General features: G+C 53.0%; 1 protein-coding gene across 1 annotated transcript in view; it reads left to right on the forward strand.

Annotated features, from left to right (window-relative positions):
* Positions 1-15702, forward strand: part of SRRM3 (serine/arginine repetitive matrix 3) — a 153537-nt gene that overhangs the window by 93334 nt on the left and 44501 nt on the right. The window contains exon 4 of the mRNA XM_067537687.1: positions 8142-8243. Coding sequence (XP_067393788.1) covers positions 8142-8243 — 102 coding nt within the window. The remainder of the gene's footprint in view (positions 1-8141; positions 8244-15702) is intronic.

The following is a 15702-nucleotide window of genomic DNA, read 5'->3' on the forward strand; positions in this document are numbered from 1 at the left end:
ATCACATCTGAGGACGGTTTGAATCAAAGCGTGGAACCTCTGTGAGTGAGGGCATCGAAACTTTCTGCCTTCTCTGCCCCACTTATTCCTGCTGAATAAGTGGGGGAATCAGGCCCTCCTCTGGGGCAAATTGGCATCGCTCCACTGGAGTCAATGGGGCCGTATCCTCAGCTCATGTAAATGGGTGTAGCTACCTTGGAGTCAGGGGGCCGGAGCCCCAACTCGTGTAAATGGGCGCAGTTCCGTTCGCGTAAGACTGAAGCGTGAGGCTAGGTGGCAGGGTCACGCGGGAGGTGCCTGGTTGTCGGGCTGGGCTGGGCAGGGTGTGAGAGGGGAGAACTCCGTGCTCCGCCGTGAAGAAGGCTAGCACAAGGCCTGAACCTGGCTGCAGGCCCAACCCCGCTCTGTTCTGACAGATAACTACACAGACAGCACAGGTGTTATTGATCCTGTAAAAGCAGCAATGTGTCAGAGCTCCCTCTGCGGCAGCAGACGTGGGGGTCGCTCTGCGGGAGAGGGGACCTGAGCTGACCCAAGCAGAAATATTTTTCCAATCTTCGGTTTGCACAAAACGTTCGAGATTTCGACTTTTCTTCCCAGGATTGGGAATGGGAAAAACGGTCAAAACCTCGAAACACTTTCCAGGACGAGAAATCCATTTCCCGCCATCAATTCCACGGGGAAATCATGCCGAAAGGTATTACGGAAAAGAAATTATTTCGAAGGAATGAAGGAAATTGCTATCTTGGTGCCTTAATTCTCCTCCCCATCCCACCACCACAACATTTCAAAGCGATGCCAGCCATTTAAAGTCAGGGCCAGCCCAGCGTCCTTGCATCCTGCTGTTCTCGGGCGGAGCCCAGCTTGGTGCTCGGCTCCCGGCAGCTGCTCGCTTCGCAGCTAGCTTCTCTTTTCCTGCTGCGTGTTTCGATCTATATTTTAAAGAGCCATCAGTGAGTCTATTACATTCCTCTGCCTTTTCCGCTCCTGCTCCCTCCTTCCCCGTTCATTCCGATGCCTGGCCTCGCGAGCTCCCTATTATCTGACAGCCGGCCTGAAACGGCGCTGAGCCGCAAAATGTTTTCATGTGGCTCGTGTCTTCCAGATGCGGCGCTTCAGAAAGCCAGCGAAGGAGCAGGCTGATTGGAGCCCAGCGCTTTATTTATTCAAGTCTGGGCCGTGACTAAATCACTTTCTCTCCCCCTCCTGTCATGTCGATTACACAAACTGTTACTGAGCCCTGGCCCGCAGAAGCCGCACAGAGGGGGTCTGCCTGCCTCTTCCACGCGTTAAATTCAAAATACGCACTTTCAGAGCAGGAGCCGCTCCTTGCAAATGGCTGAGCCGGTTAATGAGCAGGGAACACAGAGTGCTGCTGGGCTGGTGGGGCCTGATAGATGGGGGATGCTGAGATGGGCTGGCTTTTGAAATGTGACAAATTCAGCCAGACAGGGGCATCAGCGCAGGCCTCTCCTGAACCTCTCACACCTGTTAGCTCCAGCTGTCACCCAAGACAGGATCTCAGGGAGGACGAATGTTAACTGCTTTATCCTCCTCTCCTTTGCCCTGGAACAGGCACGGGATACATCTGTGGAGAGACAGGCCTGAAACCGGATCCAAAAACCTTTGAATTCAAGGAGGGTTCCAACTTTGAACTGAATTTCTCAGCTGGTTTCTGGCTATATTCTTTGGCTCCCTGGGAACACATGACGTGGGAAGGATCATTTGCAATGGGGCTGGGTGCTGGGGGAAAGACACAATCTTGACGAGGTTGGGGAGGGATAGGATCCAGAGTGACCTAGACAAATTGGCGGATTCGGCCAAAAGAAATCTGATGAGGTTCAAGAAGGACAAGTGCAGAGTCCTGCACTTCGGATGGAAGAATCCCATGCACAGCTACAGACTGGGGACCGACGGGCTAGGCAGCAGTTCTGCAGAAAAGGACCTGGGGGTTACAGTGGACAAGAAGCTTCTTTTTTAAAACCAGTTTTTATTATATTGGCACAAAGGGCCATGTAGACTGACTTATTTTGGTTTAAATTAGCCTTAATCTAGTTTAGTTTAAATCAGTTAGGCCATGTCCCCATGGGAAAGTTGCACTGGTTTAACCTCAGTGTGAATTAAGCTGTTGTAGTTAAACCGGTGCAGACCTCTCTGTGGATAATCTGATTTCAGTTTCAGAGGGTTTTTTTCTGTTTTGCTTCCATTGATTGGGGGCAGCTTTAAGATAAACCTCAGTAAACCACTGTTACATAGAAATAAGAGCATCCACACAACTAACCTTGTGCGAACACACGTCTTGAGGGGCTGTCAGAGCTGGGACTAGAACCCCCTCATCCCATTTTCCAGTACTGTGCGTAGACCACGAGGCCTCACATAATCTCTTGTAGAAGCACCTGGATTTAGAAATCACCTCTCATCTGCTCTGTGCTAAAACTTCCCTGGCTCTCTCCCTATAGCAAGCATGTCTTTCAACCATAGCCCTCCTCTTCAAAGCTCTGCTGACTGACTTCCAGATCCAGCGCTCCGGCTTTTCACATCCGTGGGGCGTTTGAAGTTAGATGAATAGGAATAATTCATTTCCTAATTACCAGAACTTCCACATTTAGGGCCAAATCCTGGAAGGACCCTGCGTTACTGGAACACATTGCGAGTGCTCTGCGCTGCTCAGGATCTGGCCCTTAGAAAATGGTCCCAGGAAAATTAAGAGTAGGTGGGTGAAATTGCATTATAATACAGACAGGCCAATGGGACAAAAAATCAGTAGCTGAATCAGCCTCTAGGGATTTCCTCGCCCAGGTTGCTCCAGACAAGCGTGCCGCCTCCTAATCTTGCTCCAGACCCTGTTTTCTTTGCACGCTGGGCGATAGCTTCCTCATACACCCCTCCCTTGGGTTGGTAGGGTTGACTAAGAGCTCCAGATTCCGTGCTTCAAGGCTGTGGCTAGAACTGGTTCAGGATCCTTAACCCCTCTTCGGTTCCGCCATGTCCACGCGCAGCGGATGAAATCCACCCCCGTGCAGAGGAATGAATTGAGCCCCTTAAGCCGTTTAACTCCCACTTACACCAAACAATGACCATGTCCCTGAAACCGCTCCCACATCTGCCACTGATTTGGTCCCTCTGTGGCAGCCTCATTAGAAAGGCCAAGGAGACCGACTTCCCGTAATCGGCCACCCTTTTTCAGACACATTGGCAGCGGTGTGCGGGAGACTTCCACTGCTGTTCCTTCTCCCACCAATAGCAAAAACCCCAGCTTCTGGGGCGGTTGGTCTGGTGCCTTTCAGTCCCCCCGGCGGAGAAAGTTCCGTAGAAGGGTGTAGATTGTGCCTTCCCTGCTGCAGAATGGAATGCGTGAGCTGTGGCTGGTGGTGGGTGGTGGCCCACAAAGAGTTCAGGTGCGATACAGCCCTTGGCTCTTCTAATTCCACCTGTCTGGCAGGAGAGTCCCGGGACCCCAGTGTCAGTCAGCCGTGTTACCCCTGGGGGACCGGGGCTCTCACACAGATCACGCAGAATGTTAAGTACAGCTGGGAGGAAATCAGCTGATGGAAAACTACCTAGCTGGAACACGCCAATTTGTCAAAAGTGAACCGTTTCTCAGAAATGTGTTATTTCAAGGAAACTTTGTTGCTGGGGGGTGGATGGAGAATTAATAGGGGGAGGGTGGGGAAGCTTTTCCAGAAGGTTGAAAAATTGTGCTGACGTTTTTGGACCTGAATGTTTTGATTTTTTTTTTCTTTGTGTTTTGTTTTGGAACAACTTTGTTTTCAAATTTCTCTCATCTTCTGTTTATTTTTTTTTTAAAGTCAAAATCAGTGCAAAACGTTTCAATTTTATCAAAATGAAGCAATTCAACTGATTTTTTTCCCCACGATTTTGTTTCATGGGGAAACTTTGGGAGGGAGGGAAATCGCATTCATTCCATTGTGGAACGGAAGCATTTTCCAAATCCTGGAATTTCCTGCAAGACAGTAAATCTGGCTCCCATCCAGCTCGACGGCTCCGGTACTGTGGCTTCTCTACCTGAGACGTGGCTGAGTCACAGACTCACATTAAACTCTCCCTGCAGAGAGCTGGTGTCTCTGGCTCACAAGGAGAAATCGCTTTTCCATTTGTCACTTGCGCAGAGAATAATTGAGGAGATGGATGTAAAATAAACAACCTGGGCAGCATGTCTGGGATTGATTCAAGGTTACCCGAGTGCTGCCACGGATGCTTGGAGATGGCAGACGTGGGGCTTGACTCCGTGACGGGAGGAGGTGATGAGCCATGCGATGAAGGCTCTGCTGAAGGGATTGCCTGCCTGCCACCCAATTGTAAACCATCCTTGGGTTGGGATTTGACACCGAGGACCACTCAGGGGGCTCTCCAGGCTCTCTCTGCCATTTTCTGACAGGAGTAAGATTTCCGCAGAGAGCAAACCCTGGAGAACCTCCTTGCCCAGGGCCCTGCTCGAGGGTGAATGGCATGTGGCGAAGGCACTGGATGGAGCCTGGGAGTTTGTGAGTTCCAATCCCAGCTGTGCCAGTGACCTTGGTCAAGTCACACAACTTCTCCTTGCCTCAGTCTCCCATCTGTACTATGGGGATAACAAACACCACCTTCTGGGGCTGGGTAGATCCTGATGCAAAGCTCTTTGGTGCAGGGGCCGTGTCTGTACAGCACCTAGCACAGCGGGGCTATATCATGGCTGGGGCGTCTGGCCACCACTGTCATAGAAATGATTAGTGATAGCAATGCTCCGCGTTGTTAGTGGAAAGGCACCCATTGATTTCAGTGAGACTAGCTCATCCTGCCCTGGCCGGCTGGGAAAGCTGGAGGCACCGGGGGCGTAGACCATCTCCACTGAAGCCCAGCGAGTGCCCGGATGCCACGGTGACGGGCACCAAATACATGCTGGTGACAATACAGGATAATAAACCACACTCTGCTCTCTTTCAGCCAGTCGTGCAGAAGGGGGAGAGGTGAAACCGGGAGACTGAAAGGAGCCGAGCCAGCTTACCATGGCAGGTGGTGGGAGCTTTCCCACTGAGGTCTGTGGCAGATGGCCCAGGCAACAATTTGCTCTCTGCCCTTTTGGCTGTAGGCCAGACACAGCGAGCTCTGTTTGTCCTGCCTCTGCCCAAGGGAGGGGCTTCTCCCTGGACACGCACCCCCCTCCCCCCCCCCCCCCCCCAATCTGGCAGCAAGTCAGGCCTTGGTGGAAAAAGGACATCATTGCAGAGGCGGCCGGTTCACTTGGCTGCCTGCATCCCTAGCAATTCGCATCAAGCGAGCGGCTGCCGCAGCCTGCCCCTGCCATGCGTGGTCCCCTGCCGTCGCCCAGAGCGACAGGACCGAGGGTCTGGCGTCTGCTCAGCACGAGGGCCTGGAGAGTCAGTGCCCAGCGCAGCAGGATGATGAGCTGTCTCGAACCGTGTCTCCTAGGTGCCGTCTGGGTTCTCTGGCGCACAGGACACGTTGGACACGCGTGTAAAGTGGTGTTTTTAAAACTCTCACCACCTCCCGCTGCTCTTTTCAGGGCAGCACAGAAGGCTGAGATCCAGCGCGTATGTGACGGGACCCAGTGCTCACAGCTGGTACTGCGGCCCCCCCGTGAGGCAGGATGAGCATTGCTCTCAGCAGACTCACACCCCTGTGGAAGCTGGCTCCGTGCCTGGATGTTCCTGGAGGGCTCTTGGGATAGGCGCCCCTCTGTGCGGGTTGCAAAGTGGGGGCCTGGGACCCTTCTAGCCATGGAGATTCCATGGCCCCCTCACCCTAGTATCTGAGCACCTCTGACGTATTTAGTCATCACAGCCCTGGGAGGCAGGGCTGTGCTGTTGCACAGATGGGAAACTGAGGCACAGAGACCAAGTGACTTGCCCAAGGTCACACAAGGAGTCTGTGGCAGAAGAGGGGACTGAACCCGGCTCTCCCGGGCGAACACCTCACTCATTGGGCTGTCCTTCCTCTCCTCGAGCCCTGCGCTATCTTTGTGCCTCTGCAATCGCGTACGCAGGGGCTGAGACAAAAGCGGCCCAGGGCAGTCAGCACACCGAGGCCTCTCAGGAAAGACACAGGCCTCGAGAGTTGCCAGGGACGAATGGATGAGGATGGTGGGTGTGAAAGCTCCCTGGGGATCGGGCCAGATTATCCCTTTCACGTAGCATGGGCGATCAAACCCCGGCTGCATTTTCCTTTGTTGTGGACGGAAAGGCCGCTCTGGGCTCCCTGCTCCGGTATTTACGGGGTGATTCTCCCTCATTTTCTAGCTTGCACAAATTGTTAATCCTGAGTTATGGCCTCTCAGCTGGCACGGGCCATTTTTCCAGCCACCGCTCATTGGCTATGGGCTCCGGCGGGGTCCCTGCTTCCCTGCTGCATCTGCCAGCTGGTCGATCTCTCTTGGCTCGCGGTGTGTGCAGATGTGAGAGAGAGGAGAGGCACCTGTTATACTCTGCTCACTCGCTTTGCTTCTCTCTGAGCAGGCAGAGCCCTTGGGGGGGGGGAGAGCTGTCCATCCTTTCCTCCTTTGTTCTGCGAGTCCGGCAGCAAGTCCGTGTGAGAGTGTGTTGGGAAGCGGGGCAGTCCAGTGGACAGGATACTGCATTGGGACGCTAAAGACCAGGGCTCATCTTATTCTTTGTGTGACAATAGTGTGCACAGGCTGCAGTTGTGCGAGGCGCTAGATACACACTGGGCAGGAGACGGTTCCTGCCCAAAGAGCTCAGAGCACCTAGCCAAACAGACAAAGGGTGGGAGCAAAAAGAGGGGCCCAGGGAGATGATTTGATCAAGGTTACACACGCAGCAGGCTGGTGGGATTAAACCAGGTCTCTATCCCTGGCTCTGCCACCGACGCCCTGTGTAGCCTTGGGCAAGTCACTTCTCTCTGTGCCTCAGTTCCCCAGCTATGAAATAGCGATAATGACACTGCAATGCAGGGGCAAAGTGCTTTGAGATCAATGCCCTGTTTCAGAGGGTGCCTGCTTTCCGAGCGGGAAATACATGAATGGGGGGGTTTCTCTGCCTGCGCAGCCCAGCATGTGCCCTCACTGGTGGGGGAGGAAAGGGGAGAGACGGTGACCCGGAGCCTGGTGCAAAATACTCCAGTGATTAGGAACAACAGGAACAGGCCAGCTGCAAAACATGAAGCATCAGAATGGAGCTTTCTGCTGAAATTTCCTGGCAGTCAGCGAGGCAGAGATTAGCTCAATCCTAAAGAGAAGCCTCCCGAATGCCTCTGTGAAGGTGCGGCCCCGGCACTTCGTGAGCTCGGGAGGAAAGGGGGGAATGTGCACTGACCACTGGGACCATCATTCTCAGGTCAGCCGGACGGTCCTCTAAGGAATCCTAGGGGCGCAGTCAGCTCTGGTGCGTGGGGCCGGGAGCTGGGCCTTGACACTGTCTACACAAGAGTTGAGTTTATCACTCCAGCATAAGATCTACACAGCAGGAGTTAGGGGCTAGGGCACTGGACTGGGACTCAGGAGATCTGCATTCTTGGCAAGTCACCGCACCCCTGGCCCCTCTGCTTCCCCTCCCACCCGTGGTTGATTTGGGGTGTCCTCACTGCAGAGTGCAGCTGGCTGGAGTGGTCACCCTGCAAAGCCATGCTCAGGTTCCGGCTCCTCGCTGGCGCTGCCCTGGCGCATGCTGGCCAGCGGAGCTGCGCTGTGCCCCCCAGGCGGCGTAGCAGTGTGGGTGCTCTCCCCATGGAGCAGGCTGCGCTCTCCGCCGAGGCAGGGCCCACGGCTCAGCTTGTGCTGACACACGGGGAATGCTGGGGAAAGGGGCCAGATGGAGACTGCGGGGCCCTGCATTTCCACGGCTGGGGCACAGAGCTCAGCCACGCACGCATTATCCCGCCCTGCTGGCGTGACGCCCCCTGAACCTCTCGGGCTAGGGAGCGTGTTCAGTCTCCATGGCTGCCCTGCCAAGACCGCCAGCCAGCCGGGCCGGGGGACGCCCTGGCGCAGGAAGGTGGCTCCAGACCCAGGGAAGGGTGAGCCGAAGGCCTGGAGGGGAGAGTGGGGCAGGGAAACAGAGGATGCGCCCAGGGGTGCGGGGGAGGGCGTCGTCGGTGGAGTGGGACGTCCCCAGCGGGCCCTCGTGGCGATGGCGTCCCTGACTCTCCCGCTTCTCTCTCCGCCCCAGCTATGCCGAAGAGGAGATCCGGCAGAAAGTGGGGACCTTCCGGCAAATGCTGATGGAGAAGGAGGGCGTGCTGACCAGGGAGGACCAGCACGGGCGCCAGATGTGAGTATGGAGGGGTCCCTCGGCCAGGCAGGGGACGCATGGGGGGGTTGAATTCCCATCTCTCCCCCTCTTCGTCTGCGTGATCTCTAGTCACGCGAGCCCTTCTGAATCTCTCTCCCTCTTGGGAGCGGATCAGGGCTGGGATCCACTGAGCCAGGGCAATTCCCCTTCCCGTCTCTCCCCACCTAGTAAATACGAAGGGCCCCATTTAACTGGCATCAGTCCAGTTTGAGGCTGGCCTAACCCCTTGAATTTGATGATATCCCACTGGGGCAGCCCCTGGGGGAATCTGCCCCCAAGCGAGGCAGTTCCTGGGATGTAGGAGAGCTGTGTTCGTTCAGTTTAAAGCCTGGGAAGGGGCTAATGCGCAGGGCTGACAGTAGAGGCAATGAAGGGGTCTGAGGTCCCAGAGCACCTTGCAGGCACATAGATCCCGGCTTTCTAAACTGGGTCTAGAGTCTGTGGTCTGGCCCAAGCAATTCTGAAAGAGTCCCCAACTCCCCTGGGAAATCTCACTGCGTGGAACACTTCCGAGGGTTACTCAGATGGATACTGGTGAAGTGGGAGGATGAAGAACGGTGATTTCCCTTCACCACAGCAGAGGTAAGAAATGGAAAAAGCAGGGCCTTCTGTGCCCTTCTGTCCATGGAGACTCCCTAGCTTTTATATGGCCTGTTCATCAGCAGATCTCAAACCAAGGCGGTCAGTATCAGAACCCCCACTTTACAGATGGGGAAACTGAGGCTCGGGGCGGGAGGTGACTTGCCCCAGGTCACCCAGTGGCACAACCAGGAAGAGAACCCAAGTCACTTGAGTCTCGGCTCAGTGAGGATTTCCCATTTCCCGTCACGCCAGAAAATCTCTCCTCTGCTCCTGTCCTCTCCGGTCCGTCATTGTCTTTTCTGCGTCCTGGGTGCTAAGGACCGGTCGGGTGGAGCTGTCTGTCAGCACTGCTGCTGCCCCAGGGGTCCAGTTCTGTGCTGCATGTCAAAGGTGAACCTCCCACTGACTTCCATGTAAACGGATGGCAAACCTGTGCCCCAGGTCTGTGCTAGAGAGTAAGGCATAGCAGCTCTGGGTCCCTCGCCGCCCGTTCTCTGCCAGTTCGGGGCAATGCTGCCGTACGACATGGCATTCCCAGTGCTATTTGTATCCCTGCCCTTTGCAGAGCATTACCCAGACCCTTGAAATGAATCGCCAGTGCAGCGGGTCAGATTTGGGTAAATCTGGAGTAACTCTGTTGTTAGAGTCAGAGCCTGATGTCAGTTTCTGCGGTGTAAATTGATTGGCCCTACTTTGCTCGGCACTGTACTGGATTTGGTGTGGTTAGGGTTAGATCTGTAAATCCAGAGTTCCCCCACTCACTTTCCCTTCATATCTGGTGTAAATCCAGAGTAACTCCACAGACTGCACTGAGGCATGTAAACACACTGATTTCAGTTACACTGGTCCACATTGGGAGTGACTCCTCTGAAGTCAGAATCTAGCCTAGGATAACTCCCATCCTGTGTATGTGTGTGTCTCTCCGGGATGGGGTGGAGGGGTTTTTCCACTCTCAAATCATACATGCAAGTGGCACAGCTTGTGTTGCAAATACCCTGGTTCTTCAGTTTTAATTTTGGTCCCTCCTCCCCCGGGTGCCCTGGTGCAGCTCCAGGAATATCTCTGTCAGCTCTTGGTTCTGCCCCAGCTTGATTGTGATTTATCTGCAAAATGCTTAATGGCACAGCAAGCACAGTTGGCAAGCCATACGTAATCCATCAGCCTGGAAACCAGGTCACGCCGGGACAGGAATAGATCCTGTAGGTTCACTGAATATTAATGCTTCATCAGGGTCAAAAAATCAGGGCAGCGCGAAAGAACTGCAGCACCGGTGCTGTGGGGAACGTCTGCAAACACACACACCTGTCGCAAAGCAGGGCGGGGTGCGGCTGAAAGGGGAGGTGGGGTTCAGGGTGGCAGAGCATCACAAGGCTCTGCTGAGATCTGGCTCCTGGCGAGCCTTCCTTGTTCGCTCCCTCTAGGGGCTGTTCTGTGAAAGCGGGTGGAAGGACTCAGCAGGCAAATCCAGCTGCAGTCAGCAAGGTCTCTTCCCCAGGGAAGAACCAAACTAAGGCACCCGCAGCAGAAAGTGCAGAGAAAAAATACTTCCCAGTTTGGAGATCATCCCAGTCCTCTGGTCCCTGGGGGCAACGCCCGGGCCTCCATCTCCACTCTCTAAGCAGTCAAGATGAGCTAAGATTAACCCCTTGTTCACTGGGACCCTGGTTGCACTCATGCTTTGCAGGGCTGCCTGCAATTTTGCAGAACTGAGCTGAGGGGGGGCCGCATCTTCGGCTGGCTTAGACGGGCATTTCTCTGTTGTTGCTGCCAGGTTCTACGTGCCGAAGACCCGGGCAGCTCCTGCTCCCCATCTCTCTGCAGTCTGTGTGTGCAGTGGGGTGAGCAGTCGGGAGCACTGGCTCTAATTACAGACTTTGAAATGTCCCCGGGAGTAAGAAGGGGAGAGAAGGGCTGTGAGCTGTGCGTGGCACACTGGCTAGGGTATGGAGCTGTCTGCCCCCAGCTGTCTGTAAATGCTGCCAGTCACTGCACTGCTCTCTCCAAGTTCACTCGGACAGAAATGGGGCTGAATTTTTGGCCCGTTTTTTCGGGGCGTGCTGGAAAGCAGGCAGCATTTAAGTAATAAAAAAGCCATTTTATATATCACGCTCCAGCTGATGTTAAGGTGGCAGGAATCTCGAAATTTAGCGCAGGATTAGAAAATGCCTGTTTGGGGAGGAACTCAAGTGTCGCTCTCAGGTTACACGGGGCCGAGGGGGCGCTAGACTCTCAAAGAAGAAAGCCGAGCTGGTGATGGCAGTAGCACCTAGGAGTCCCACTTCTGGACCAGGACCCATTGTGCTAGGTGCTGTACAAACACAAACAGAGGTGGCCCCTGGCCTCATTTAGGTTGATGTTATTAATGTACTTGTTCCTTTGTACTTCAGTAGTGCCCAGGGGCCTCAGTTCTAGACCCCATTGTGCTCGGTGCTGCACAGACACATCTCAAGAAGACAGTCTCTGCTCCAAGATGCTTACATGCTCCGGCTGTAGTTTTACCCTGCAGAGGTGTCTGTTACGTGCTGATGAATTTGACATTTGGCAGGGGGCGTCCTTTGGGCCAGGGCTGTGCCTTTTGCTGTCCCCGTGGAAATCTCCCCAAATTTGGCCAAGTTATAAACCTCTGAAAAATTGCAGCTTGCGCATGTTCAGAGACTAGCTAGAACCCAGGCTAATTTTTGAAGAGTCCGTCCACACTGAGCATGTGCTAACCCAGAGCCGGGGTGACCTGAGCCGGTCTTCCCCTGTATTATACTCTGCGCGCTGAAAAATCAGATCCTAGATGTCCCAAAGTGGAAGTCTCAAACGTTGGGTGAGTGGATACTTTGGATTTTAATCTCTGTGTGCCTCCGTTCCCCATGTGTAAAATGGAGATAATACGACCCCCGTGCCCCACAGCGGAGTGGTAGAGGAATGTTATTGGTTGTGAAGCACTCGACATGCTAGTGATGATGAGCACCATAGAAAATCCCACATGGAAAATAATTCTGTCTTCAGGTTTGGGTTTGAATAGCGGCCAGTAACTAAGGCCTGGGGCTACACAGTGAGCAAGGAGAAGACGACAAAATATTGAGTGACCGCTGTCCATCCCATTGACTGAATGAGGCCGGGGGCCTGTGGAAAAAATAGCATATGATCATGGAATTAAAGACTGGCTCGTACTGCACCGGTGCAAAGGGGGTCGAATTCAGATCATCTGGACAATTTTAATGCTGGCCTTTCCTAGTTTCCGAGTGTTTGACTTGCCCATCTTCATAACGTTCTTTCACTGCACTTTTAGTGAATGTGATATATAACAATAGCATAGAGCTCTTTGCTGCCATCAATCTCAAAGAACCATAGAAAGCAAGTCAGCATCATTCTTCCAATGGGGAAATCGAGGCATGCAGCAATTAATATGATCTACCCAAGGTCACCCAGAAGGCCAGCGCAGAACCAGAATCAGAACCCAGGTTTTCTGACCACTGAACCATGCTGCCTCTGAGTTCCTGCTCCAGTATTTTTTCCCTAAGCCTCTCTAGTCCAGCCAAGCAGTTCTCCTCCCCACCTGTTAATGTCCTGAGGGGCCACCTGCTGTTACTGGCAAAAATATTACACAGGATTTAGGAGGAGATAAGAAAAAAATCATCCAGGCAGCGCAACCTGGTACAGAACAGTGAAGCAAAGCTACTGGGGCAGAAGCTTCGGCTGGGATGATTTTAATAAAAGACTCCTTGGCTGTGAGCTGTCCGTGGTGCTCAATGTTCTCACCTGGCCACGCTGACAAACTCCAAGAAGTCATTATATTTATTTACTTGAGAGGCATTTCCTGACTCACGTGCACATCCCGGCAAAAGTTATTTTGAAATGTCCCACGACCCAATCCCCTGGAGACACGTCCTTGGAAAAATTAAGGCAGATAACCTAAGAAAAGCCTTTCTAATCCCAGCCACCGTCCCTGTCTCTGGCTGGCAGCTGGGGCAGCCTACTGGGATGAATGTGAATTTGCAATAGAGCGGAAGATGGCGCGTTTGTACTTTGGGTCTAAAGCCCCCTGGTTTTCACGCCCTTAAAACAGGCAATTCTTCACTCGGCTCTTAACTGGGTGAAACTCCCCAAGTGACAGATTTGTGTGTGGGGAGACGCTGCCGCTTGGCAATCCCTGCTCAGTGGCTGCAGAGGTGAAGAGGCTGGTTTGGAAGAGCATGTATCAGCCTTAATGTAAATGGCATAATAAAAATACGTTCCCAGTGGAGTCCAAGGGGATGCTTTGCTGGAAGCCCGCACTGGGTCCCGTCAGTTTTGTTAAATCCAGTTCCCAACCAGAAGGGTTGTGACACCAGTTCCCATGTTTGTGATGCTTCCAGAGAGTCCACGGAGCCATCTTCCAAGCACTGGATTAGCGTCAAGGCTTCAGGCCTGATTCCTCCCTCAGTGCTCGTTAGGAGTCAGTGAAATTGCCCCAGGGGAAACTGGTGGAGGATCTGCACATCGCACTTGCTCTGCAAATCCCATCTCAGCACTGGAGACAACCTCTGAGCAGAGCTCGAGCATCTAAACCTTCTCTTCCCCACCTTCCCTTTGCTATGAGCTGGGTCAGGCCAATGTCTGCCACCTCCTTCCAGCAAACCAGATCCTGCCCCCTCCCAACCGTAATTCCCGAGGCGTGGCCTCAGCCAGCAGCTTGCCCTGGGTATCCCACACAGATTAGCCTCAGGCGACATTGAAACCATCCCACCTTCAAGTGGCCTTACGTGATCTTCAGATAACCTTGTCTTGCCACTCGGGCAACCCTTGGCATTCACAGGTAACCCACACGGCTGCTGTGAGCCGCCTGCCCCCGCCAGCAGTGAGATCTGATACCCGAGTGATTCACTTCCACAGGGCCACAAGGAACGCCAGGTGGCCCGAAGGTGACCCTCAAGGAGCCCCAAACGTCCCTGTCTCCCCCTCTGGTGACTCAGGGGAGCAGCTCAAAATCCTAGGTCCTTTTGAGCGGCTCCTGCCCATGACCAGATAATCCCGCTGAATCTCCAGATTGCTGTTCAATCTTCTTTGCCCTCCAATAATCCATCCCGGTTTTTAACAGAACACTGGCTAAGCCCCTTCAGTGATAACCTGGCATAACCCTCGCCCGCTGATCTTCATTGACTTCTTCACCCCCTGCTAATCCCAGATAATCCTTCTCTGATCTACAGAGGAATGCACGAGCCCCAGGGAACTGCGAAAATCCTGGCTAACATCTCTGGCAACTCCAGATATTTCCTGGGCCCCGCACAACCTCAGCTCAATCCTATTGACCCCAGCCAGTGGGGTCTGACCCGCATTGAACCTTTATGATGACTTTATTTTGCTTTCCACATAAATCCATACAGCAACCACTGTAGTGATCTCAGACAGAGCCCTCAACATCCTCCGGCTGTCTTTACATGTTCTAGCTGATTGTTACAGTTGCATCCCTGACCATCTTGGTTAATAGCCATTGATGGCCTTTACAGCATCCCCTGGCAAGGAGTTCCACAGGTTGACTATGCATTGCGTGAAGAAATACTTCCTTGTGTTTGTTTTAAACCTGTTGCCTATTAATTTCATCCTGTGACCCTTAGTTCTTGTGTTACGTGAAGGGGTAAATAACATTTTCCTATCCAAGGAGAGTCCTGATCTGACGAAGTGGGTTGCAGCCCACAAAAGTTTATGCCCGCAGAAATTTGTTAGTCTTTAAGGTGCTACAGGACTCTCGTTTTTGCTGTATACAGACTAACACGGCTACCCCTCTGGAACTTTCCTATCTTGTTACCTCTCCCTTTCCCAATGGTTTCCAACTTTCTGTTGGCTTTTTTGACTGCCGCAGCACACTGAGCGGATGTTTTCAGAGAACTATCCACAGTGACTCCAAGATCTCTTTCTTGAGTGATAACAGCTCATTTAGACCCCATCATTTTGTATGTATAGTTGGGATTATGTTTTCCAATGTGCATGACTTTGCATTTATCAACAACACTGAATTTCATCTGCCATTTTGTCACCCAGCTTTGTGAGATCCCTTCATAACTCTTCGCAGTCTGCTTTGGACTTAACTCTCTTGAGCAATTGTGTATCGTTTGCAAACTTTGCCATCTCACTGTCCACCACCTTTTTCCAGATCATTTATGAATATGTTGAACAGCTCAGGACTCAGTAGAGATCTTTGGGGGACCCGGCTATTCATCTCTCTCCATTGTGAAAACTGGCCATTTATTCCTACCCTGTGTTTTGTATCTTTTAAGGAGAGGACCTTCCCTCTTATCGCCTGATTTACTTCTATTAGAGGAGCATCTGGAAGCCTCAACTGAGATCAAAGACTCACTATGCTCAATGCTGTACACACATATAGTAAGAGATAGTCCCTGCCCCAGAGAGATTGCCATCTACAGAGACGAGACAGAATTATTATTGCCATTTTACAGATGGGAAACTGAGGCAGCTAATAATGTGTCTTTGCAGGTTTTCAGCCTGGGAGGCATTTTAAGGGGACAATAACTTGCATTTATTGAGCGCATTTCCTCCAGAAGGATCCCAGAGCGCTTACAAACCATGCACCAATGCACACGCCCGGCACTGAAAAACGCAGCCGTGGAGAACGTGCTGCAAAACAGCAAACGGGGACACATTTTGGCCAAATGTGCCTGGACGACTCCACACAGAGGGTCCAAGATTTGCCCTCTTACCTCTGTCAAATGGCTTTTCCGAGTCACAGCTCTGCACTGTGCTCCCTGCAGCTTCCGCCATGGAGGAAGAGCGGTCCATGCACTGAGACCCTCTCAGCTGGCATTGGAGCCATGGCAGTGGTGCCGCTGGGGTCGGTGGATCAGGCCTGCCCGCTCCAGAGGTCACCAGC

This window comes from Emydura macquarii, unplaced genomic scaffold, assembly GCF_026122565.2.
Source record: "Emydura macquarii macquarii isolate MOO-44397 ecotype Brisbane River unplaced genomic scaffold, CSIRO-AGI_Emac_v2 contig_450, whole genome shotgun sequence".
In the NCBI taxonomy this organism is placed as follows: Eukaryota; Metazoa; Chordata; order Testudines; family Chelidae; genus Emydura; species Emydura macquarii.